This window comes from Penicillium lagena, assembly GCF_028827675.1.
Source record: "Penicillium lagena strain IBT 129212 chromosome Unknown utg000001l_segment0_segment0, whole genome shotgun sequence".
Lineage (NCBI taxonomy): Eukaryota > Fungi > Ascomycota > Eurotiomycetes > Eurotiales > Aspergillaceae > Penicillium > Penicillium lagena.
In genome coordinates, this window is record NW_026623222.1 from 5613877 (window position 1) to 5637522 (window position 23646).

The following is a 23646-nucleotide window of genomic DNA, read 5'->3' on the forward strand; positions in this document are numbered from 1 at the left end:
GATCCCCCCCAACATTGACGATACCAAGAGTGATGCGACATCTCTAATTCTTCCAACAACGATAACCCGGATCACCGTGTGGGCGAATGTCGCCTTTTATGATTTATATTCTATATTCTTCATTCTTTTATATATCTGCAGACGCTGGTCGTGTCACCGATTGCACAGAGTCATAATGCCCACAGTCTTACTGCCCTCGTCGGCCGCCGCATTTGCGCCGCGGTCATCACCCAACGTCGTGCTGAACCGGAAGGTCGTGCCGTGGCTGACAGCAACCTTGAAACGAGTCAACCGAGTCAAACGCCCGCTGAACAACGTCACCCAGCACACCCGATGCCTGACCGAGACGCTATCGTCAACTAACGCCATCTGGACCTTATGTTCCATGATGTTTCCCAAAGCCCCCGAGACGGAGCTGCGCAGAGATGAGAACCCACTGGTCGAAGGGCTCTTCAACTTCCAGATGATCCATATTGAAGCCTATGTGGTCCATGTCGACATGGTTTCGCGGAATGAAGTAGCCTTCAAACTGACGCCGGAGACGATCGAGAGCCTAGTGGATTATCACAAAGACATCTACTCGGTCGACGTCGTCGCCAAGACGTGGGATTGGTCAGGCAAGCAGGCGCAGCTAAAGAAACTGCAGGACGAGTTCGTGCAGGCTGCCAACAGGTTCGTGTACCGCGCCAACGCCGAGGCGCTGGAAGGCCTGGAGGAGGATGGCGCCGGGGAGCTATTGTGTGGCCGCAGCGAGGAGGCCAAGGCGGCTATCAGCAGTTTGTTTGTACCGCTGCTTCCTCCTCCACCCCCGGTGGTGGATGTAATGCGCCCGGTGCCTCTCCTGCCCAGCTCGACCGGTCCCGAAACCTGGTGGCCTAGCGCAATGGCCCAGTCCGCCGAGTCGTGGAAAGTACTGCCGCCCAGCCCAACCCCGGCCAGCGATGATTCTAATGCGAATCTGTGGGCCAGTATCAGTTTCAGTGATGCCCAGCTGCCTTCGCCGACCCCATCCTACAGTCAACCTTTCACCACCTCCTTCGCCCCCTTCGACAGCATGGCAGCTACATCCGCAGCGCTCGCGACGCTTCCGCTCCCCAGCATGCTGGTGCAGCCCTGCGCCACCGCAGCGAACATGGGCTTCGGCTTCGGCTGGAACCAATACCAGGAATGCGCCCTGCCCTATGGCACGATCATGTAGCGCATCGCTCTACGCAGTCCGACGACTCCGTGATCTCGATCTGCCTCGCAGCACGTCCTCTCTCTCTCTCTCTTCACGAACCCGCTTTCCGGCATTGCGGCCTCTTGAATCATTGGCATTTACTTGACGGCGTTCTTCACTTTGACTCTGTGCATCCGTGATACTCCATCCCGCGATTTGCATTTATATACCCAGAAATAATTTCCGAGACGGCATCTGCTTCCTTTTTTCTTCTTGTTTTTTTTTTCTTTTCAGCCAGCGTCAGCGTTCGTTTTTTTGCCTTTCATTTCTTGCATCAAGAAGCGGCGGGTCAGCTTTGTCTCCTATTCTCTCTCTTTGTTTTTATTTTTTTCCCGCATATATGTCACGAAGACCCGGCAGCCTCGCGGCATGGGATATGAATTTGGATGTGGAATGTCCAACATTATGCGTTCCTTTCTTGGAGTCGTGGTTCGACGGAGATGGAAAAGAAGGAACAAGTCGCTGAACTGGGTTCCGCCACTTGTCGCCCTTTCTCTTCCCTCCGTCGAGGATCATCCTTCTGGTACGGGATACCAGACTGGCAATTCTCCTCCCCCTGGATATTGGGGAGAGATATTGAGGATCTATCTACGCGACGGTGTGGTTCACATCCTACATCTGGGATGTGTGGATGGACCGTGCCACTTTTCGAGTTATCCATGGTCTATGAAGGTGCATGATCGTGCGCATTGGGTAAGAACACGCCTCCACTACCGGCCTCGCCAGTCTGAGCCGTTAACCCGCCTGTGGCGGACGCCAGCCGCATAAAGGGGTGGGATTCTGAGGATAACAAACCTCTCGATGGGTCTGTGACCCAGGTGTTTTCGTCAAATCCCGCCCTATTTGCAACGAGTGTCATAAGTGTTGAGCGTTCATTCCATTTGCCTACCATCTCGCCAGAATATGACTGTGGGTGGCATGTTAGGCTCATCCCCTAGAGTCCAGGTTGGCCCTGGACAAGCTCGGTTCGTCGGGAACTCTTCCACAGGTGGAAGGGTTATTTTTTTCTTTGTCTCCCCGACACCGAGAACCGGATGCTTGGATCCTTACATTCTTTTGAACTAGCTTTTGTCGGCCGTCGATGGGTCTGTGTCCCTCGCGCTTCCATTCTGTTCTCCTATTTATTTCCTGTCAGTACAACAATGTATCCAATCTCTCTGTGTATGTCTTCTTTTTAGCTTAGTTGTGAAAGATGCATACAAAGTCCGCCCTGTTTTTCTGGTATTAAAATTGAAGTCCAACCCGGTCGTATAGATACGCGCCGAACATGACGTCAATCACCCCCGGATCGCCAAGGAGCCGGATTCCATCGTCATAATCGCGGACGGGGTAGTTCCAACTTTTAAACTAAATTTAATGCCGCAGCGGTACATATTCATCCTGCCTAATCTGATCAACTGTTGTGTTTGACTACACTCCTGTCCATTCCAAGGCCTTAGCCGCAAGCTCCTTCATGGCCGACCTCCACGACGCCCTCTCGTGTCTACAGCCGACCACCTGGGACGTGGTCCCAAAATCGCCGGACGAGCTCCGAGAATATGTCCGTGATATCTTCAAGAAGAGCCGCCTGATCGCCGAATCGCTTCCGGATCCTCCGCCTTATGAGAATCACGATTCTCACCACGACGGACCGCCAGAGACCCCGCATGTGGTCCCTTCTTCCGCACGAGTAGCCGAAACAGATCCAGAGATCACCACACTCCAAAATCAATGGGGCAAACCGATCAAGATGGGTGGACCAAAGGACAATCCACTTGGGGTGCATGTGTACAAGCTACCCGGCAATGATGGTGGTGGACATTGGTTCGGGAGACGCAGTGTGCACGAGGGACTTCCATTTGCACGGTGGCGACACAAGCTCTCGACCGAGTTTGACGAGACGCTCAAGGTGAATCAAGAAAAGATGTCCAAGGGCGAGACACCGGACAAGTCTATTCGGGGCATCGGCGCTGAGGAAAAAGTCGAAATTGTCGAGGTCACTGAGGAGGATGGCTCTATACTGGGAAAGATCACAGTCTATCATGTCTCTGCACAGTTTCCAAAACCTACGGCACCGCGCGACTTCGTTGCGCTGGTAATCACGTCGGACGTTGGATTACAGGCTGGCGGGACGAAGCAGCCTGGTCGAAGCTGGATTATGGTCTCTAAGCCGTGCGAGCATCCGGATGTACCGCACAAGAATGGCTACATCCGGGGCGAATACGAGTCTGTTGAACTAATCCGCGAGATTCCCGTGGCCAAGACGACCAGTGAAAGCAACACGCCAAAAAGCATAGAGGACACTACTCCTAATTCACAATATCCGGATCTGTCAACAGACCTCAGTCACGAAAATGAGGACGCTGACTCGAATCCAGTCGAGTGGATAATGGTGACCCGGAGTGACCCGGGAGGCAATATTCCACGCTGGATGGTGGACAAAGGCACGCCGAGGAGCGTGGAAGGAGATGCCGCCAAGTTTGTTAATTGGGCTGTCCAAGAAGACGAACCACTTAAGGAGAAGACTCGCTCACGGGCCAATTCTTCGATGGCCTCAATTGGAGCCTCCAAAACAAGGGAAACGAGCAAACGAGACTCTAGTGAGGACGATGATTCAGACACCGAATCGACCGATACAGACAACCAGGATGTGCACCACGGCCTCATTGCTAGCCTCGGAAGCCTTATAAACAACGGCCTGGAGCGATTTGCACCACAAGCAGTGTTGGATTACATTCCGCATCACGAGGAATCACCGCACCATCTCCCCGGGCGAATCCAGATTTCTCAGAGTACTTCCAACCTACACTCCACCACAGATCCACTGAAGGACAACGAGTCACATGTCGGGCGAGACCACGCCTCTCAATCGTCTGGGTTGGCCGCGCCCACAGCCGAAGAGATAGCACAGCATTCTCCCGCAGAAATCATACAGGCAAGCAAGTCCGGGAAACCAACGCACAACGAAAAGGAACTAGCGAAGTTGGCACTTCGTAAACGCGAGGTCCAGGCTAAGCTCGACGCCGTGCGCTCCGAGCTCGACAAGTTGAATATCCCTCCCCAGCACGGCCTCTCACCGGCACGAACGGGCAAGTCCCTCAACAACGGTATAGATAGTGACAGCAGCGCGGCAATCAAACAAGCTGCCGAGAAGCGCTCTTCGACGCCCGCTAGCACTAGCACACACCAAAGCCAGCGCGGAGGGAGCAACAGTGACGGCCAGTCATCCACGCAGACGCCGCAACGGGACCAGACGCCAGAAGCACCTGCGCAAGTGCACAAGGCAGCAGCACACCTTTCCAATGAGGAAACCAAACTGCTGAAGCAGATGGCCAAGATTGAAGCCAGTCAGCTCAAAATCGCAACGAAGATCGAGTCGCGCCAGCGGAAGGAAGCTGAACGTTCTGAAAAGAGCAAGTCTCGGTCAGAGACTGAGACCCTGCGGCACGAAGTGGAGGACCTGCGCAAAGAGGTTGCAAAGCTGCGCGATGAGCGCAAAAAATGGGTGGATTTAGTTGCATCGCTGCAGGCTGAGAATACGAAGTTGACTGCTGCGGAGGAAAGCAAGAGAACGAGTGCTTCATAGTCTGTTTTTTACGTCGAGGATACAATGTTCGCAATACATACGTGTGAATACTATCCTAGTGTACCATCAATGGGCATCTTTAACAGGCCATGGATATGGTTCAAGCACTTTCTATTTTCTAGAAGAAAACCAGGCGCGGTATGCAGCTATGAACTTCCGTCGACATATCATGCAGTTTTGCAACAATATCATTGCACATACATAGCTATAAATAATATTCGCTGGCTCCGCCCTGCTAGGACCCCCCTCGCTGGCGCGACACTTCTCCGCTCCAGGAGTCGTATGGGTATCATATCGAGTAGTTCGGGCAACTATCTCTTCCAGCCTGGCGCGTCTCGCACGAAACGGGTCAAGAAAAACCTCGAAAAGCGTAAGGTATATTTCCGTATTTCGTTGATCTCATGGGATCATTGTCGGAACAGAGGTGCTCTGTTGTTCCGAGCGAATAGAGTAGACTTGCTAGGATTAAACGGAGTGACAAGTTCTCTATGAGAGAAAGTAGAAGTGTCGAGAAAGAAATCGTATGCGAACTGAATTAATCCTGCGTCTAAAAGAGTAATCAAGAAATCGTCAGCCACCCGCAGTCACCAGTAGTCACGCCCACCACAGCTATCGGACTCGCACGGAGGCACATACCTCAGGAGGATTCCCAGCGCCTCGAACCATCTTCTCCAACATCATTGCGCGAACCTTCTCCTTAGGTTCTCCCATGCCGACGGCCATGTAGGAGAGCAGCGGTGGGTGGCCGACGTACGAGGAGTAGCTGTCGCGGAGGATGTTGGACGTCCATTCGTACTTGGTGGTATCGGCGTGGCCAGTACCAACATGACGGGCCTGCAGAGCCTCAAGGTTCTGGAGAGTGCGAAGTTTATCGGCCATTGCGGGAATGTGAAGAAGCCAAAGAGTAGGTGTTGTTGGGGAAAGGAAGGAAAGAAGGGTTTGAGTGAAGTTGCGACGGGACTGTTGATCACGTGGTCCGATACAATATTTTCGGGCAAACCACAATGGACTTCATTTCATACCTCAATACTTCAAAATTTCAATGTCTGGCCATTCTCTTCTATCTTCTTTACCGTCTCGCATAGCTTCACTGGTCCATACTCACTTCGATGCACTACCCACGCGCAGCAAGCCCAACATCTTCCCCGATGGATCGCGGGAGTGGATCCCAATGACGGGCATTGTGGCCGTTAAGGGTGTGTAAATATTTTTCTTTTTTCTCAGGATTGGATAATAATATGGTACCAAGGAGAAAATACGCCAGCCGAAACATTAACTTGCATTGCCGTCACGTATGTCTCGCTCTGTACCTCCCAGGGAAAACTGACAATCTTCAGGACCGGAGCCAAGTGCTTGCCAGCATCTCTCATTCCCAAGTGTCGAGGTCTCGTATTGCATGATTTCCATGCAGAAATATTGGCGCTACGGGCTTTCAACTACTGGCTTCTGACGGAATGCCGCAGTATCTTGGTTCAAGAAGAACATGAGACATCAAAGCATCATCCCGATGCCAATATGACGATGCCGGGCTCTCCATTTATTCGAAGGAGGGAAAGCGGTGAACATGAACACGGCATCAAGTGGCCCCCCTTTGAGATTCAGCCAGATGTCAAGGTGTACATGTACTGCACATGTGCACCATGCGGCGATGCAAGCATGGAGCTCTGCATGGCGGCACAAGAAGACGCAACGCCGTGGGAGGTTCGCCGGCCAGATCCCGAGATAGGAGATGGCCTTCTTGACGGCCGAGCACATTTCTCTCTCCTCGGTGTGGTCCGTCGAAAGCCTTCTCGCATGGACGCTGAGGCCACGCGGAGCAAGTCTTGCTCTGATAAACTCGCACTGCGACAAGTATCATCACTGCTCTCCTGGGAGACTAGTACGCTCGTCGCGCCTACCGAAAATGCCTATCTTGCTGGGCTTATACTACCTGAAGATGAAATTAGTCGGGTTGCCTGCGACAGATCCTTCGGGAAAACTGGTCGAATGCAGGCTCTCGTGGGACGGACATGGCCCCAGACTCCTGGTTCGGTTCCTGTGTTGTATCAATTCTGTCCATTTGAGGTTCTTTCTGTGCCAGCAGAAGAGATCAATACATTGTGGCGTTTTGCGAAACCGAAATCAGGAATGACAGACGCAGAGGATATTGCAATTTCCAAGAAATGCAAACCGAGTAACACATCCGCAGTATGGATATCTGCACCGTCATACTCTCACCCATGCGCCACCATCCCTGGCACCGGTATCAAATCATTGCCAACCTTGTGCCGGTCAAAGACAGGTCTATATGAGACCATTATCAACGGAGTGAAACAGGGGAACCGGGCAAGCACGCCGCTTCCACGCGGGGCATCGCATCTGTCCCGAGCCAAGCTTTGGGCTCTTGTCCGAGAGATTGTTCAGTGGCCAGCGTGTCATAGTTGCCAAGATGATATGCAAGGACAGGGATCATCTCCTGAATTGACAAAAAGGGTTGCTTTACAGGACCTCTCATTTATGCAACGCTGTACCGATGAAGTGATGACATACCGGGATCTCAAACGCGCTGGAAACGACTTGGCTGACCCACTGCGAGTTCGACAGCAAGCTATATGGGACACTAAACAAATTCTCAAAGGCTGGATTCCCAATGCGGGGGATGAGAGTTGGGACTTGGACGTGTTAAAATGAGTCCAGACGGCCGATACACATTACTTGATCTAAATAAGTTGAAATAATCATCCAAGCATAAAATGATACAATCACAGCTATAATCAGGTCAGCCTAGTAGCGACTAGCATCCTTCGGTTTGACGTTTATCCAACTCAGCTAATCTAGCCTAGTCACACTACAATGAGTCCCGACCTTAGCTCCTTTTGATATGATTCCCTCTTCTACCAACCTAATTGATCGGGAGTAGGACAGGCAAGATCAGGAATCCTAAAGGGACAAATATGTTTCCAATAATATGCGCAGCCCATCATCACCCGAACACCTTGAAACCCCCACCCCGCCCCCCAACCCTTTCATTTTTCACACCGTGCGAACTAGATGGGATCCGATCCCTGACAGTGCGCTGGACCCTATGGAGCTTTAGCTTCCGATTTCCATCTTAGCAATTTCCGTATCTACCATGCCCCTCTGGCAACTTCACACTTCACACCCGGTGACCAAGCCAAATGGCAGCCCAGAACAGTCTCCCTGCTCTCCCCCTGGAGCTGTGGGGCTCGATATCGTCGCATTTATCTAACCGTGATATCAAGTCTCTGCGCCTCGTATGTAAACAATTCAGCAATGCAGCGAGCCCCCACGTCCAGCGAGTGTTTTTGTCGGCCAACCCATTGAACATTGAGGTCTTTCGCGCTATCGCGGACCACAAGATGTTCCGCCACAGGGTAACGGAGATTATCTGGGACGATGCGCGCTTCATCAGGGGCCCACGAAGAAATATTCATCCCGCTGAGGAGGAAGATGAACTGCTCTCGGATGAGGACGAAAACGAAATTAAGAATGAGGATAAGCAGTGTCCCAAGTGGTTTAAGAACGCATGTATGAAAAATCTTGTCGAGCTGAGAGAACGGAATAGTCACGATGTGGACCGCCTAGATCATATCGCGCGAGCAGAGCAGATTGCGGCCCAGCCTCCACTGAAAAAGAACTGGGAATATTATCAGGATTTACTACGACAGCAAGAAGATGTGCTAGTCGCTAAGAGTGATGAGGACACCTTCTTGTACGGACTGAAGCAATTTCCTGCACTGAAGAGAGTCACAATCACGCCTGCGGCCCATGGTCATCTTTTTGCTCCATTGTACCCTACTCCAATGATTCGGGCACTCCCCAAGGGTTTCAACTATCCCATCCCCCGTGGGTGGCCCATTACAGGGGAAGGCAGGGACCCTCCGCTCGCCTATCCGTGGCAAGAGCTCAATGAAGCGCACAAAGAGAAGTACCGTGGGTTTCGCATTGTGACACGTGTGCTCGCGAAAGAAGAACATAATGTCTCCGAGCTGATTCTGAATGCCAACCAACTTGCTACTGGAATCAATTGTACGATATTGGATGATCCTTGCGCGGAGTATGCCAATCTTGCCACAGTGGTGAAACACCCGGGGTTGCGTCGTCTAGATCTTGCCTTGCTTGTTGGTGGAATTGACAACGAAGAACTAAATTGGCAATCGTTCCGCAATAGAAGGCTTCACCAAGCACTGAGCAAAGCAAAAGATATGGAGGATATCATGCTATATACCACCGTCATTCGTGATCCTTCTGATGACAGTACAGCGGAAGGCGGTGCTGGATCACTTCGTCATTTCATTCCTTTACAGAGCATCTTTCCTATTGAAAAATGGTCCAAACTCCGCCATTTCGAATTATCCCGTTTCCTAGTTGCACAATCAGATGTCATCTCATTGCTTTCTGTATTACCAGAGACTTTCCGTTCGGTCCACTTGAGTTTTTTGAAATTTCTCGACAACTGTGGGAGCTGGTATAGCTTCCTCGCGGAGATCCGCAAACAGATATGTGAGAATATTCTCTGGCCAGACCGAGATATGGTCTCACGGCCAAAGGTTACGATTGGGGTGTCAGCGTTCCATACTCGGGCTAGACGTGGAGTCTGGCTTGAAAAGGAGGTGCATGACTACCTCTACGGAGAGGGAGAGTACCCATTCTACAGCGACGCGCCCAGAAGTGTGAAGATGGGATTGGGAACGGAGAGGGATACATTTGAGCCTAATCATGACCGCCCTCATGATCATCGGAGGGCTTTAATAGAGAAGGGCTTTGTCAAGCCGATTGAATAGATTTGCTCTTGCTGAGCCCTCATAAGAAGATATCTACTTAATGAGAGGGTCAGGTGGCTATTGGAGCACGGGGCAGATCCAGCAGCAGGAGGGTCGTGGGGAGTGCAATATAGTACGCGCGCACTAGGGGAAGTGACGAAATGAGAAAGGTCGTAGAGGAGGGGATAACGGCGAAGAAGTGGGTAAGCCTCACATAGGCAAGCAGAGCTTGCACAATAGGCATGGCATATTTCACATCTAGTTTTATCCAGAACTATTATTATCAAAACAGAGGGGTGTTCATCCTAGGATTAGACGAGTCGTTCTAAGAGAATATTTTCCGCTACTTGGGCTGAAAACCAACAAGGGCTTGAGGTATGAGCGTGGCTCTGACTATTATGGGGCCATGCTAAGCTGGAAATTAAATACATAACGTGTTGTGGACCGCAATGGGGGACACAAGGCGACAGAACGAAATCCTGGCCTCGACGAACAGAAAACAAAAATAGTTCAAGATCCAAATTTGAACCTGGAAAAGCTCCTTACAATGTTCCACAATATTAATAGTACAGTATTAGTAAATTCCGGGGATGATCCGGCTGCGCACCATAGAGGTGTATCGGTCCCAGTCAGCGCCATACTTCTTCTTGCACTTTTCCTCGTCACGTCTTTCCCGGTGAATCAACAAGATCGCAAAATAGAGCATGTAAAAGTAGGTCAGAATCATACCCCAGCCGCGGGCCTCGGCGGTCTGCAAGGCCTGCTTCTGAAGATTTCCAGTGCCCGGGTTGATGCTCTCGATGATAACATAGCCGGCAACACCAGTCGGCAAACAATAGGCCCATGACATGGTCCAGTCACCCAGGTAGTTGATGTGTCGTGCCAAGCCCCACCAGCCGGACGTCATCAGCTTCGATCCACTGGCAGTCTCAATGTACTTGATATGCTTCAGCTTAGGATCATCGGGATTGGTGCGGAATCGGTTCTTCTGGTTGTTGGCGCCACGGAAAATCGAGTATCCGACAGCGATGACGCCCAGCACGAATGCCCTGCCAGTCCAGCCGAGTTCATAGGGAAAGATGGACAGATACCGGCTCTGGACAGAGTAGATATGCGGAACCCAAACCACATCGCCGAAGGAAAGCATATAACCAAAGCCATCCATGATAATGTCCATTGTGGTCATGATGGCCGGTTCCATGTATAATGCATCCAGGATGTAAAAGCCCTGGAAAATAGTGACCAGCACAATGGAATCCGTAACATACCCGTAAGTCCGGTACTGATGGGCCACGTTGGAGAGGTTCAGGATTGTCCATCCAAGCAAACCTGGTCTCATCTCCATGAACACCTTGATGTCGATTGTCCGGGAAGGCTCGCTGACAAATGGAATAGGCAGGCGAATACGCGGGTTGAGTTCCCGTCCAATGAAGAAGTCGTAAAGGGGATTTCCCGTGTGGCCGCCAGGAGCCAATTCGCGCAGATTGGGGTTGGGCTGTCCCGGTGCGGGGACGGAGAAGCTCCTCACATACACGAAAAGCGCGATCAGCGAGGATATTATCAGATTTGCTGTGATCACCTGCAGATAGTTGTCCCACAGGAACGTCCACACCACGAAATCCGCACCATAGATGTACGTGCCGCCGGCCAGACCAGAGAGAATGATGACTGCAGAGGAGAAGGCTGATAAGAGGGGAAGAAGGTCAGAAAGAAGCTCCGCAGATTCAGGAGAAGTGCGCATACCATTGAACTTGTATTTGAGCCGGCCGCCACAAGCCAAAGCAATGCCCTCCGCCTCTTGTCCAGGCAGGAAGACCTGCAGAAACAGACTGAAGGCATAATAGCTCAGCGTCCACAGCATGGCCTGAGTATCATAGAGCGCGACAATTCCCTCCTTCGGCCAGCCGACTTCGCGTTTCAATCGCTCGAGCGACAGCGTGGACGGGTGGAGGAGCGACGGTGCGGGACAGCCGGAGACATCATTGCAGACGAAGTAAAAGGTATAGACCAGGACTGGTAGACCGAAGACAATTCCAAACGCGCCGAGCCTGTCGCATGGTCAGCACCCATCCGTGAGGTCGGTCCGGGGGAGAACAAAACATACGGGCCTCCGAATTCATAGCCTCGCTTCTCGGGAACAGGCTGAACGGGGGTTTTGGACTTCGAGCTTTGATCTTTCTTTGGCGCCATGATTAAATTGAAACGCAGAAATTTGCGCGATCAGGCCTGAGGTAGTTATAGGTGAAGAGTTAAGTTGCGCGGGAGATAATAATTAAGATCAGCAACGTACGACACCGGATCCGTTGCTCCGCAGCGCCAATCAGAGCCCTGATGAGGTAAGCTATAGAGCTAGGATATGTACGGGGATAGCAAGTGTAGAAACACATGGGTTTGCGCGGTGATGCATGACAGACAGTATTAGATAAAACAATAAACTGGTCGCAATACAGCAACATCACTGTCAGAATCATCGCAGCCGGTATTTCTCCGCCAAGCGAATGACCGGTCGGCCACCACAAGGGAAGGAGCCGGGGCAAGGAAGACAGCGAGGTATCGCATTGTGAGATCAATATGAAAACAAGGTCGTAAGGTAAAGTGAAAGAGAGATAGTCGAGATACGCAATTCTTTTTCTATGTATATAGCACTTTTTTTTTTTTATCCAGGATCAGTTGGTCGGAGTATTCATGAGCACGGGCTCATCTCAACAAACGTAGTTCTTGCAAAGGAGTTTGGGGAGAGTAGCCCCAGGATCTGATCATCCAGGCATAGGCCGAAGGGATTACAATCTTTTTATTCCCTACGTTCTTTCTGTTATCTTGTCTTGTCTCTCTATCTATTACACCTGGGCCTACGCTCAGGCTCGGCTTGCAAGGATATTGTGAGTCAGATTCTGTTGATATAAAATGATCCGTAACACTCTACATACAAACCACCAATTCTGGGCGGAAAAATCTATAGATCGTCTCCCAAATCTTGTAGAGTTAACCCTTATCTTCTTCCGCTTACACTCGTTGATATTTCGCCTCTCCCGCCAACGGGACATTTACTTTGAAAATGCAGCTGGACTGGGAAGTGCAGAGGGGGTGTCTTTGCGAGGGGTATTCTGAATCAGATGTTCCCACGAAGCAGAGTCCTCAACACGAGGATTGAATGGCGCAAAGTCCCAGAGGTAACCAAGGGTGCGGAGGGTGGAACTAGCGGAGTATGACATCTTTTTCCCCTGATAGTTGGTGCCCTTTTGCTCAACAAATCCCTTGTTGACCCACGGAGAAATTAGGAAAGTTGGGATACGGCCGCCAAGACGATTGAACTCATACGTATAGTTCTGCCCATTTGGGGCTGTCTCAGTATACGTTAGGTCGTCAGGGCGAGTAGCAAGAGGGGGCGGAACATGGTCATGGAATCCGCCAGTCTCATCGAACGTCAGGATCAAGAGAGAATTTTCCCACTGAGGGCCGTTACGTAGAGCGTCATAGACCTCCTTAATAAAGGCTTCACCGTCAGAGATCCGACCGCTGTCGTGCATTGAAGTGGTGCCAACCCCACAGCAAGATGGGTTCAGGTAAGAGAACTCAGGCAGATTCCCATTACTTGCATCGGTGTAGAATTGCTCCATTGGCACGACCTTGTCGGTATTACCTGTGTCTTTAGTCCAGGAGAACCAGTGGCTTTCAGGACCAGTGCCGCCAGCGGTATCCCAGTAATTGAGCCAGGTGTGGTTAGTTTCGTCCACTGCTTGGAAGATAGAGCGCTGGGTAAACGCATATGTCCCAAAGGCTTCATCATTAGTACCATGGCCAGCACTAGTACCAGCAACGATAGCGAAACGGTTGGGGTCAGTAGGCTACGTGTACGTCAGTAAATCAGTCGCCAAATAAAGATAGGATGATCTTATTTCACTTACCCCAGCGACGTCGGAGTGCCAGTGGTTAAAAGTCAAGAAGTTCTGGACTAGGGAGGTCATAACAGGAACCTGATCCTCGGTGTAGTAGTTCATAACCTCCTTAGCCAGTTTAGATTTGTTGGCAGACGAGCCGTAGTTGGAAATTTGCTCGTGGATGAACCCGTTGTTATTCGCGACTAACTTACCCGAGGCAATCAAGGCATTGTCGGGGGTCCAGGTGCCGAAAAACTCCATAGTGTTTCCAGTGACAGCGTGGCTAGGGTCATTGGTCACCGAGTTATAATCTCTCGGCGCGGCGCAATGGTGTCCCTGAGAAGGGTCGGTCACATTGTATGGGTTGCAGAAAGGGCCATTGTTGATGGGGTTCTCTAGGCCCTTATGCTTCTGACCACCCAAGATGTTGTCCAGAGAGCGATTTTCCATCGAAAGAAGGACGACATTTTTAATCTTGGACTTCAAATTGTGAATGGAAGAAGACGAATGAGCCCGGCGATGGCTGGAGGGAATGGCCGACGCCGCGGCGGCGAAGGCCAAGACCCCGACAAGGGTGTTGGGATGCATGCTCGGCAGTTTATCTGGTGTGATTCTCGCGAATAAGGCAGGATCTGTCGCTTCATGGGAAAGGAGCCTTGCTGATCAGTAGCCTACCATGTTGCCTTTATAGGTGAGTATGGGATCGGCGCCATGGCCGGGATTTCTTTTTGGGCTGAACCCACGATTTTACGTTGCATCCAAATAGGAGAATTATTAATAAACCCATTGAGAAATGCTTCTCGGCTATCTATCCACCGTCTCTAATGGGATGAATTGAAAGGAACACGATGGAATCAACCAGCGCTAGTCGGCGCAAAGATCGGCTGTAACCACTAGGTGACATTTCCCCGCATCAGGCCCAATGGGCATCAGAAAATAATTCCCGACCCCTGAATATCCGTGGAGCATGGTATGCGTCAATGTATCGAATCAAGAAGTGCTAGGCAATGGTGTGTCGGCCCTGGCCGATTCACTAAAGCAAACTAAGCCATCGGTTAGCCCTCGCCACTTGGTCAAGAGTTATTCGGCAGCATAGTTGTTATTGATTTGATACACCTGTTGGCTGCAATGAAATGTCTATCCATTATTGACTGGTCCATTTGAATACCATATTGCAATTGTTGGTCGACGATGATTTCCAGAGCTACCTATGGCTATACTTTGTGGTGTATTTCAAATATATATTCACAGTCGTACCCATCCATATCTTTCAAAATGCCTACAATTGCTCACGTTCTATCTTTTGACTTGACAATATAGGCGACGAAATATATAATTTCCTTTCAAGATACCGGGTATATCCAGTCGATTGAAAGTCGAGCCAACGACTCTATTCTATCAAATAAAACGAGGGGCAATTAAAGATAGTCTCTTGAGATTGATAAGAATAGCATCATTGGTCTAGTGGTAGAATTCGTCGTTGCCATCGACGAGGCCCGTGTTCGATTCACGGATGATGCACTGATTTTTTTAGTTGATTTTTGTTCACCACCACGCCCTTCAAAATAATGAAAACCATTCTTAATAACATAGAGACCATTCGATGGCCCAGAGTTACTCGCACTGAGCATGTGGTGGTGGAACTAAATGCGCTGTATGGCCAAACCAGAGTTAACAAAACATTGACCATGGCTCCTATTCATGAACAAGCTTAGGCATGCAATAATAATTATTCCACCATTTAAGCAGCGTAGTACTGTGTAGCTTATCCTCTGAGTCATCTATGAAGATTGGCTAACTAACCTATCGCGGGCCGATGCTGACCCTTAAGAAACCTTCTCCCCAATTCTTCACAACGATCCCCATCCTATTTCTAGAAAAAACCATGTCGTCTTCACACCTACCAGCCATCGCCCCCCAAACATGGAGACGCGCGGAAGCCAACGACGGGTTCTTTATCTCGACCGACCCAACATTTCTATCTGTCACAGCTGTCAACGAGGCCTTCGGGAGGGACTTTCTATACTGGGCAAAGCCAGTTCCGGAAAAGGCCATGCGACAAATGCTCTATGGTTCGCTATGCTTCGGCGCATATTATACAGACCCCAACGGTGTTCAGCAACAGATAGGACTTGCACGCATGGTCACCGATAACGTTACTTTCGCGTATCTGACCGATGTCTACGTTCTCCCCGAGCACCAAGGCCGGGGACTGGGCCGCTGGCTTATCGAGTGTGTGGCTGAGGTATTCCATCCGACCAACATGCCGTGCCTGCGGCGGATCATGCTTGTCACTGGGGACCAGCGCATGCAGGACTTTTACCAGAAGATCTTTGGTATGAAGGTCGTGGGCCAGGAAGTGCGTGAAGATATGGGGAAGATGTTGACGTTTCTATGTGCGAGACCCAATGCGCAGTCATGATTTTGGGGAATGGGACATGTATACATAGTAGTAAGATAAGGTGTGCATTAACTATGAACTGCGTTGAATTGAAGCAGCACGATTCATTTCAAAATGGCAAACCCCTCTACCAAGGCAGCTGGAGAGGAGTGGGCAAGTTCTTGCCCAGAACACTTTCTGCTGTTCCAATATCCCTGATACAATCAGTACCATTTGCTCAAATGAGAAAGCAACCACTTACCCAGGTCCTCTCGGCGCCCAGAACTCGCCAGTCTTGCTGAGATCAAAGTGTTCAATGAAGGACACAAGTGAGGTAGCAGCCTCATCGGGGGTCACGGCTGTTTGAGAATTGAGCTAAACCCCAAGCCAGAAAGAGAAAAGAGAGGGGGGGTTAATACTCACCACCGCCGGCATCCCAGTATTTGTCGAATCCAACCCCCTTGGTCATCTCTGTTCGCATAAATCCAGGATGTACAAGACCAACGGCAATCCCCTGCTCCTTCAGGTCCAGACTGAGAAGCTTACCCACCATGTTCAGCGCAGCTTTGCTAGCATGATGTCCAAAATTTCCTCCCCCTTCTTCCTCATGACGCAATGTGATACTGCCACTCTCGCTGCTGACCAGAATCACCTTGCTCCCTTCTCCCAGTAGACCTGCCTTTACTAGATGGTGGACCACGAAGACTGGCCCAATGGCGGAAGTTGTATACATGCGCACCTGCTTATCCCAGTCCGGCGAATCAAACGTCTCCAATCCGAAATAGCCCGCGGAGATGATGGCAGTTGAGATTTCGGCTGATCCAAGCTGGGTGATGAGTTTGTGGCCCACATCTGGCTTCGACATGTCAATTCCCGTCAGCCAGGTGACGGGCGAGTTGGGCTTTTCTTCTGAAGCGGCCGAGCGGGTAGTTCCAAACACATGAGTGGATGGTTTGGAGGCGTAGAGGGCCTTTAGAGAGGCACCCAGCCCTCGAGTGGCGCCTACAATGAGGATATTGTCACTGCTCATACTGTGGGAGAATGTGTGAGAAGTGGTTGGGAATCTAGTCCCCTGCTGTTTGATGCGAGGGAAGACAAGAATGACGTAATGGCCAACCCCTGTAGTTGCACAGTAGGGGCACACTTTCAGACACGGAGAAATATCGAGGGCTCACTCAGGCTAGTTGTTTTTTGGTTCAAGGTCAACCAATACGCACACGAATACTCATAATAAATCAAGATCAGGAAATCCATTTTTTCTATGTAGTTCAAGTCAATCTATATCTACCAATTGCCATCCTCCATGCAGGAGTTGAACATACCATCAATTCATCCTTTTGATCTACCATCTGGCCGCAAGTGACACAAATACCGTCGCACACAGATCTATCTACTGCACACACAACTTACTTGGCTGTTTTTATCATTTTTTCGTATCCGATGTTGATCTGATCCTCTAGCTTAGTCAGACGCATTCTCCACGGCCACGCTAGGCCTCAGATTCCGCCTTGAAGGGCATCTTCCATGGGTTGCAGGGCCGAGGATGACTGGCCTGGCCAAATTCGTGAATTCTGTCAGACAAGTGCGCGCAGCCATCAAAGCGAAGAAGGTGGCTAAGGATGGTCTCGCCCGCGACATCCCCGGATCGTCTTCGTCGCTGGGGTAAGCTTCAATGCTCCGCACTCTCGTAAGAAGCAATTCACTGACGTGCCCACAGTCTGGAACAAACAGTCACGCTCGTGACCGCCTCACCATGGAAGCTCCCTGTCGAGATCCAGATCCACATATTCGCCTACTGCGGCATCTCGGACTTCTTGCAGCTGAAGCTGGTCTGCAAGGCATTCTACGAGCTGCTCCTCGCCCATGAGCACTCGATCGTCCGCGAGTACATGCGCCTTCGTCGTCACGGTAGCCTCCCCTCCCCCATTGACTCGGAACGAACATACACGCGCAACCCGGAAGATGATGTCGTGCTCCTTTCGGACCTGTTCCCTCCTGCGAAGAGCGCCAAGGGCGGCCACCTCTACACCTTCAGATACTTGCATGGCCTGCGCCGGCGGCAGACCCTTTGCTCTCATCTATGTTATTATCTCGCAGATCGCATCATGGACCGCTTCGTGCAGTGTGAGCCGGCCTTTGTCCGCGCTTCATTCCCGTCACGGAATGAGCGCAATGCTCTTGTCCAGCGAGGGAAAGTCAGCGTGTCGTTTAACCTGACCCCTCTCATGTGAGGCGAGCAATCTGTTTCTACTGAGCTCCAACTGATATCGGCCAGGTACTACACGCTCTATTTCCTAGAATCGTACACCGCCGCAAGACGCGAGCACACCAACATGCTCCTGCGTGATTTCGAAGCCGGCCGAATCCCAGTACCCATCCCACTAAGCGTCCGTCAATCCATGTACCGAGATTTGCAAACCCACATCCTCCGCGCTCCGCCGTTTACCGATACACCTACACTCGTGGCGACGCACCACTGCATGCAGTTGCTAGTCTCGTACATCCGCTACACAATGTCCCCTGAAGGTGGCCATGACGATTCCTGGATTAGCTCCTTGCTCACGCTGGCGCCGTTTGTGCGAATCCTTGAATTCTTCTCCGCCGAGATCGGTCACGGAGGCAGCCAGCTGAGGCAGCGGAAGAATTTTATGAATAATTTCGATCGTGATATCAAGATCCACGCGAAGGACGATATGAACTCCGTAGTCTTTGCGCGCGCGTCGAATGCGCACATGCATAGCGACGTGCGGGATATCTGGTTTGATGCGGCTCATGCGGAGATGGTGGCTAGGGGGGCGATTCCTCATAATGTTGAGCATGTCTGGGTCTGGAATGGTGTACCGATTCTCTTTGGATGTCAGGATTGCCACTTTGAGGAGGGTTGGCGAGCATGATTATGATTGCGTCGGACGCTTTCTTTTCTTTCAGAGCATGAACGCTGGCATTGGGATTGGAGTTAAATGTTTATTATTCCCCGGGTCTGGCATGAATGAATCTCATTTCTCTTTCAGTATTGTTGGATCGATCATATAAAAAAACTGGGTATACAACTTCAATATTGTAGTATGTATGGGTGTTTGTTGTGTTTGCATGTCGATAAACATGTTGCAGAACATCCACCTTTCTACAACCCGCGATGGGAATGCTCGCCAAATAGACAATAATCACGTCCAATCGCCATGGAGCAGGCTAACCCGCGCCAGCTGCTCAACACCTCCTGGACCCTCCACCGTCTGTCGCCTCTCCACCATGGCAAGGACTGTGAGACGCTCCTCGACAACCCCGCCGCCTTGAACACTTACGCGACGCGCCTGCGCGACCATCTCACTGGCGATGTCCTTGCCGGAATCCACGCTAGCGCGACCACCGCAGACGACGACGGGTTGTCCAAGACGGGCGCGCTAATGGGATGCCATTGGCAGTCATTGTCAGGGTGGGGGGCGCTCAACAACGACGACGACGATAACACCTCGTTTCCCGGGATTCTGGTGACCCTGGAATATGAAAACATTACCTACAAAGCAGCACTGCTAGCAGAAACGCAGACATCACCGCGACCACAAAGGCAACAAAAAGGGTCAACGGCTCTCCCTCTGCTCTTGACGCGCTTTCCTACCGCGCTGCGCCAGACATTCATCGTGTTCCTATCCTCGAACTTCGACACATACTGCTCCTCCCTGCGCCTACAATCGAGTTTCTTATGTGCAGGGCTCGGAACGTACATCGATGTGCTGCATGATGGCAGAGCAACGCGCCCCAGCGGCTCCGCCGATCTCGTCGAAGACGTGATCAAGGAGCTACAGCTGACCCTATCGTTCTCACCACTTGTCGCGCCGGCGCTGCGAACTCTCAACGTGAACGTGTCGCGATCTACTCTAGCGGATTTCTTGCATGAGCAGCCAACCGCGTCTCGGGGGCGCTCGTTGCGTCAGAAACTGCGCAGTCCGCTGATTGGCAATCTGACTTCCTATTTGGAAACGCATCTCGCTATGAATCTCGATCTCGATGGCTCCAATACTGAGAATCAGCTATCTAAACAGCATGTTCGCCTGTCCAAGGTCGCTTGTGCGGCTTTTGTGCTTGGTAGCGAAGGACGCATGAAGCTGGTTGTGCATGCCGAGCAGGGGGATGGGGATGCTGAGGCGAGGGGTGGGAATCGAGATCATCTCTCGCTGCGGGCGAGTCAGACTCTTTTAGGGTCTGTAATTCGCAGGGCGGTTATTGGGGACCAGGCAACTACTTGAGTCTGACTGTGAGTGCTAATTGCGAGATTGTACTATGGTGCGAGTGAATTGCCTCTGCGCAGCAGTCTGCGGTGCACTGCAACTATTTCTCTAGTCAGGGAAAGGATCAATATCTTGTCGGACTCGAGTGCTTCGGCTTGACCCTTTACTGCTGCGGACGTGTCCGTTATATGGGTGCCTTCCCCGGAAATACCGCCCCCATGCACCAAATCAAGATGAAAGACAGTGATGCTGCTATCTTATAACACGATATTCTCGTGTTCGCCTCTTGCTTGTGGTAGCCAACCACGCGCCATGCCTTGTTCAAGATGTATCTTGACCGACGCTTCAGTTGCGCAAGGAGACACAAAGTACGTCGTCGATGGAACAAATCAGGGAGCCATGACTGTTTGTCATCGGTTCTATTCGCTTGCCTGGCTCGACGCTATTCGCGCTTCTTCCAACGCAAATGAGCCTTTTGCTGAGCCGCATACCTACTGAAGATGAGGTGATCTTTTAGGGTGAAAACCAGTGCATATCTGGTTACCGTTGGCTAGTTTGGCAGTAGACAAGCGAAACAGAGTACAGCAGAGCAGGTCTCGTTATGAAGGACAAATATCACATTCGAGGTATCTACAAGTTAAAACTCAATACAATCTTCTCTTAAAAACAGTCGTCTCGTCATCAAACTGTACAAAAAGAACAAACTGCCAGCCAACCACCCTCTCTACATCTCGTCTATGTGCTCCTCCGTGTCAGCCAACCGAAGCGCTTCATCCACACTCGGCACAAAATGCATAAGCCCACCGCATTGCTCCACAATGCCACTGCGTTCAAACATTGAAAACACCTCCGCATTCGGCAAGCGACAGAAGAACACTCTCGCCCCGTTCTCGGTGTACGTGCGTACGATTTCCCAGAGCACCTGCGTGCCCGAGCCATCGATGCTCGTCACGCCGTGTACGTCGAAGACGATGTTCTTGTTATTTTCCGCAGGGCGCATGCGCGGCAGAGACGGGTGTGTACGGCTCGAGCCGTATAGTTCTAATCGGCGGAGACGATTTTTCAGATCGCCTGTATTGGCGAAGGTGAGGGGTTCGGGGATTTTGACGATCAGTGCGCCTTCGATTAATTCGATGTCCTCCGGGCGGAGTTCAGCGTTGTCGAAGCGCGCTGTACCGGGTACTTTGCCTAGAATTTGGATGCGTGGTTTGGTCGAGTGTCGGATGAGGATTATGACTGATAGCCCGATGCCGAAGGCCATGCCTAGTTCGAGGGAGTAGAAGATTGTGGTTAAAAAGATGAGCAGCATGAGGCTGAGTTCGGTCCAGCCGCGGAGACGGAAGAAGAATATAATGTCTGAGGGGCATTCTTCCACCAGGGTGAAAGCAACGACGGAGATCATGGAGCAGAGGACCGGTTTCTGGAGTGTGGTTAGTGGTGAGACGTCTGAAGAAAAGGATGAACTAACGGGAAGGTAGTAGAGATACGGCAGAAGCACCAATATGCAGACTAGCGTGATAGCACTCAGAAAGACATTGCTCATGGGTGAGCGCGCGCCGGTCTGCTGATTGACTCTGCTTCGTCCGTACCCGCCAAATGCAGGAAGAGCCATGAAACAACCTCCGGCCAAATTTGCAACGCCTAGAGCGACCATTTCCCGATTGGCACTGATGTTCATGCCCTTGACGCCGTCGGGACAGCCGTCGCCCAGACCTTTTGCTGCAACCGATGACTCGAAGAAGCCAAGAAGGGCAATTATGAACGCCTTGCTCATGGCGGTGCGAATGTGTTTCATCAGTGCAGCCTGGAAGGGCCATTGGAAGACAAATAGGCGGCTGGAGCTGATCTCGGTATGGCCCAGCAGCTCGAGACCTTTGTCCTCCCAGTCGAGCTTCCAAGCGAGAATGGCAGAGAGGACCACGATTAGGAAGCGGTCGGGGAAGTAAACCACTTGTGGATAGCGTGGCATCAGCCACTTCTTCAGTGTTCTATGGTAATCAATTAGTGGAGTTACATCTGTAACATGCCTTGGGTACACACCGGAAGATCATAATGACGACGAAACTGACAACGGACACCGCAGCAGTGAGCACATGCGAGTCTTTGATGTTCCGGACAATAAATGCCAGTTTCTGTGCTGTGGAACCGTGGCTCGCACCCGACTCTTGGGCAGGATCTGCCAGTCCCAGTTCCGGGATGAGCTGATCCACGAAGATCACAAAGCCAATAGCGGTAATGAATCCTCTCAGGAACGGTCGACTGAGGACATTGTCCAAAAAGCCCAGGCGAGTCAGGCCCGCAACGAGAATCATGGCACCCGCCATGGAAGTGGCTACTCCTATGACCATGGCGCTAGCCAAACTATCGTCCTCGCCCGAGTGCCCTTGCGAGATGCTCGCCTTGACAATTTCTCCTGTCAACAGAGAGCCGGCAGCTTCTGGCCCGACAACTAAGAGCGGACAGCTTCCGAGTAGCGAATAGACCAGAGGATTAATCACGAAAGAATAAAGGCCATTGATGGGTGGTGCATGTGCAAGATTAGACGCCAACGACAGCGCCACGGGGATATATATGGACGCGATCGTCAGGGCCGCGATGAAGTCTCCACGGATAAATGACCAGCGGTATTGCCCAATCCAGGTGAAGAAGGGAATGTAGTATGATAAGTACCTGCAGGCAAATGATCCGTTAGTCTCCTTCGGCTGGACGACATTGGAAAGCTGGCTTACAATTTCTTCTGGTCATTCAGGGAGAGAGCCGAGAGAGAAGACTTCATCTGCGACAGATTCTCCGAGTCCGGCCGGTCGTCTGGCCCGGAACCCTCGCCGCCGTCGCCTGCCCCGTGCTCGCACCGGAGGCTTGAGGATCCCAGCCATGATTGCCGTTCTCCGTCTTCGACCCGTGGAGAGAAAGTGCCATGGCTGCATCTTTTGGAGCCACAGGCCGGGTCTTGTCGATAATACGACTCTAGGAGGCGGCTTCTTGCGTCCGGTTCACTGGAATTGCCCGCTGGTGGCACCCTCCTATGACTTCTCGGTGTTCCATCCCCAACAGATTCCTCCGACGGCGGGGTCGAGCTGCTGGTCTGTCGAAAGGCATCAACGATTCGGTCTCGCAGGGAACGCCGGGATTCCGGCTCTGGACGGAGCAGAGAATTGGACTCCGACATTCTTTTTTCCGGGAGTGAAGGAGCAGGCCGGCCGGTATTCAACGCGGGTCGTTGTCTGCCATATGTAGGTGCCGTCTGAGGGAATTAATTCCCTTGCGAGTTAGCAAGGGCGGTTGCCACTAGTTTAGCGGGGAAACAATATAGCTTGACCGCTGAGACTAGGGCATCGCAGGCGGGGTTGCGACCGCTGCAGCGGTAGAATGCTGCCTGGGGGAGAGTAGACGGCGGATCTCTCCGCCACTTTGTTTCATTAATATATTTCCTGTCATCATCATCATCATAAATAATAATCCACCTGGGACACTGAAGATAGATCCGGGCGGTGAACTCATCACGTGACTCGCGGTGAAAATGTGGGTTTTGGGCACAAAGAGAGATTGATTCGACTCATATTGTGCTTCCCCCTTCCCTTCCCAGTCTGCCCCCCGACTATCTCTCTTTGGCTT

The 23646-nt window shown here is 51.4% G+C and overlaps 12 protein-coding genes across 12 annotated transcripts; 7 read left to right on the top strand and 5 right to left on the bottom strand.

Moving 5' to 3' along the window:
• Positions 1-175: 175 nt before the first annotated feature.
• N7510_002480 (uncharacterized protein) lies at positions 176-1198 on the top strand (the record flags this gene model as incomplete). The annotated part of the gene is made up of 1 exon (XM_056974407.1): positions 176-1198. The coding sequence occupies one exon, from the start codon at positions 176-178 to the stop codon at positions 1196-1198; it is 1023 nt and encodes a 340-aa protein (XP_056839524.1).
• A 1474-nt stretch (positions 1199-2672) lies between these two features.
• On the top strand, positions 2673-4784 carry N7510_002481 (uncharacterized protein; the record flags this gene model as incomplete). Its single annotated transcript, XM_056974408.1, has 1 exon — positions 2673-4784. One exon carries the CDS (start codon positions 2673-2675, stop codon positions 4782-4784), a length of 2112 nt encoding a protein of 703 aa, XP_056839525.1.
• Positions 4785-5319: 535 nt separating this feature from the next.
• On the bottom strand, positions 5320-5663 carry N7510_002482 (splicing factor 3B subunit 5 family protein; the record flags this gene model as incomplete). Its single annotated transcript, XM_056974409.1, has 2 exons — positions 5320-5331; positions 5421-5663. 2 exons carry the CDS (start codon positions 5661-5663, stop codon positions 5320-5322), a joined length of 255 nt encoding a protein of 84 aa, XP_056839526.1.
• A 163-nt stretch (positions 5664-5826) lies between these two features.
• On the top strand, positions 5827-7454 carry N7510_002483 (tRNA-specific adenosine deaminase; the record flags this gene model as incomplete). Its single annotated transcript, XM_056974410.1, has 3 exons — positions 5827-5980; positions 6034-6076; positions 6122-7454. 3 exons carry the CDS (start codon positions 5827-5829, stop codon positions 7452-7454), a joined length of 1530 nt encoding a protein of 509 aa, XP_056839527.1.
• Positions 7455-7942: 488 nt separating this feature from the next.
• On the top strand, positions 7943-9568 carry N7510_002484 (F-box protein; the record flags this gene model as incomplete). The annotated part of the gene is made up of 1 exon (XM_056974411.1): positions 7943-9568. One exon carries the CDS (start codon positions 7943-7945, stop codon positions 9566-9568), a length of 1626 nt encoding a protein of 541 aa, XP_056839528.1.
• Positions 9569-10121: 553 nt separating this feature from the next.
• Positions 10122-11737, bottom strand: erg24B (uncharacterized protein; the record flags this gene model as incomplete). Its single annotated transcript, XM_056974412.1, has 2 exons — positions 10122-11595; positions 11652-11737. The coding sequence occupies 2 exons, from the start codon at positions 11735-11737 to the stop codon at positions 10122-10124; spliced, it is 1560 nt and encodes a 519-aa protein (XP_056839529.1).
• Positions 11738-12591: 854 nt separating this feature from the next.
• N7510_002486 (Phosphoesterase) lies at positions 12592-14013 on the bottom strand (the record flags this gene model as incomplete). Its single annotated transcript, XM_056974413.1, has 2 exons — positions 12592-13392; positions 13453-14013. 2 exons carry the CDS (start codon positions 14011-14013, stop codon positions 12592-12594), a joined length of 1362 nt encoding a protein of 453 aa, XP_056839530.1.
• Positions 14014-15310: 1297 nt separating this feature from the next.
• Positions 15311-15847, top strand: N7510_002487 (Acyl-CoA N-acyltransferase; the record flags this gene model as incomplete). The annotated part of the gene is made up of 1 exon (XM_056974414.1): positions 15311-15847. One exon carries the CDS (start codon positions 15311-15313, stop codon positions 15845-15847), a length of 537 nt encoding a protein of 178 aa, XP_056839531.1.
• Positions 15848-15953: 106 nt separating this feature from the next.
• On the bottom strand, positions 15954-16835 carry N7510_002488 (oxidoreductase, short chain dehydrogenase/reductase family superfamily; the record flags this gene model as incomplete). The annotated part of the gene is made up of 3 exons (XM_056974415.1): positions 15954-16020; positions 16068-16164; positions 16229-16835. 3 exons carry the CDS (start codon positions 16833-16835, stop codon positions 15954-15956), a joined length of 771 nt encoding a protein of 256 aa, XP_056839532.1.
• A 513-nt stretch (positions 16836-17348) lies between these two features.
• Positions 17349-18699, top strand: N7510_002489 (F-box protein; the record flags this gene model as incomplete). Its single annotated transcript, XM_056974416.1, has 3 exons — positions 17349-17467; positions 17523-18032; positions 18081-18699. The coding sequence occupies 3 exons, from the start codon at positions 17349-17351 to the stop codon at positions 18697-18699; spliced, it is 1248 nt and encodes a 415-aa protein (XP_056839533.1).
• A 285-nt stretch (positions 18700-18984) lies between these two features.
• Positions 18985-20049, top strand: N7510_002490 (uncharacterized protein; the record flags this gene model as incomplete). Its single annotated transcript, XM_056974417.1, has 1 exon — positions 18985-20049. The coding sequence occupies one exon, from the start codon at positions 18985-18987 to the stop codon at positions 20047-20049; it is 1065 nt and encodes a 354-aa protein (XP_056839534.1).
• Positions 20050-20755: 706 nt separating this feature from the next.
• On the bottom strand, positions 20756-23200 carry N7510_002491 (SulP family inorganic anion transporter; the record flags this gene model as incomplete). The annotated part of the gene is made up of 3 exons (XM_056974418.1): positions 20756-22019; positions 22072-22701; positions 22761-23200. The coding sequence occupies 3 exons, from the start codon at positions 23198-23200 to the stop codon at positions 20756-20758; spliced, it is 2334 nt and encodes a 777-aa protein (XP_056839535.1).
• Between the last annotated feature and the right edge of the window lie 446 nt (positions 23201-23646).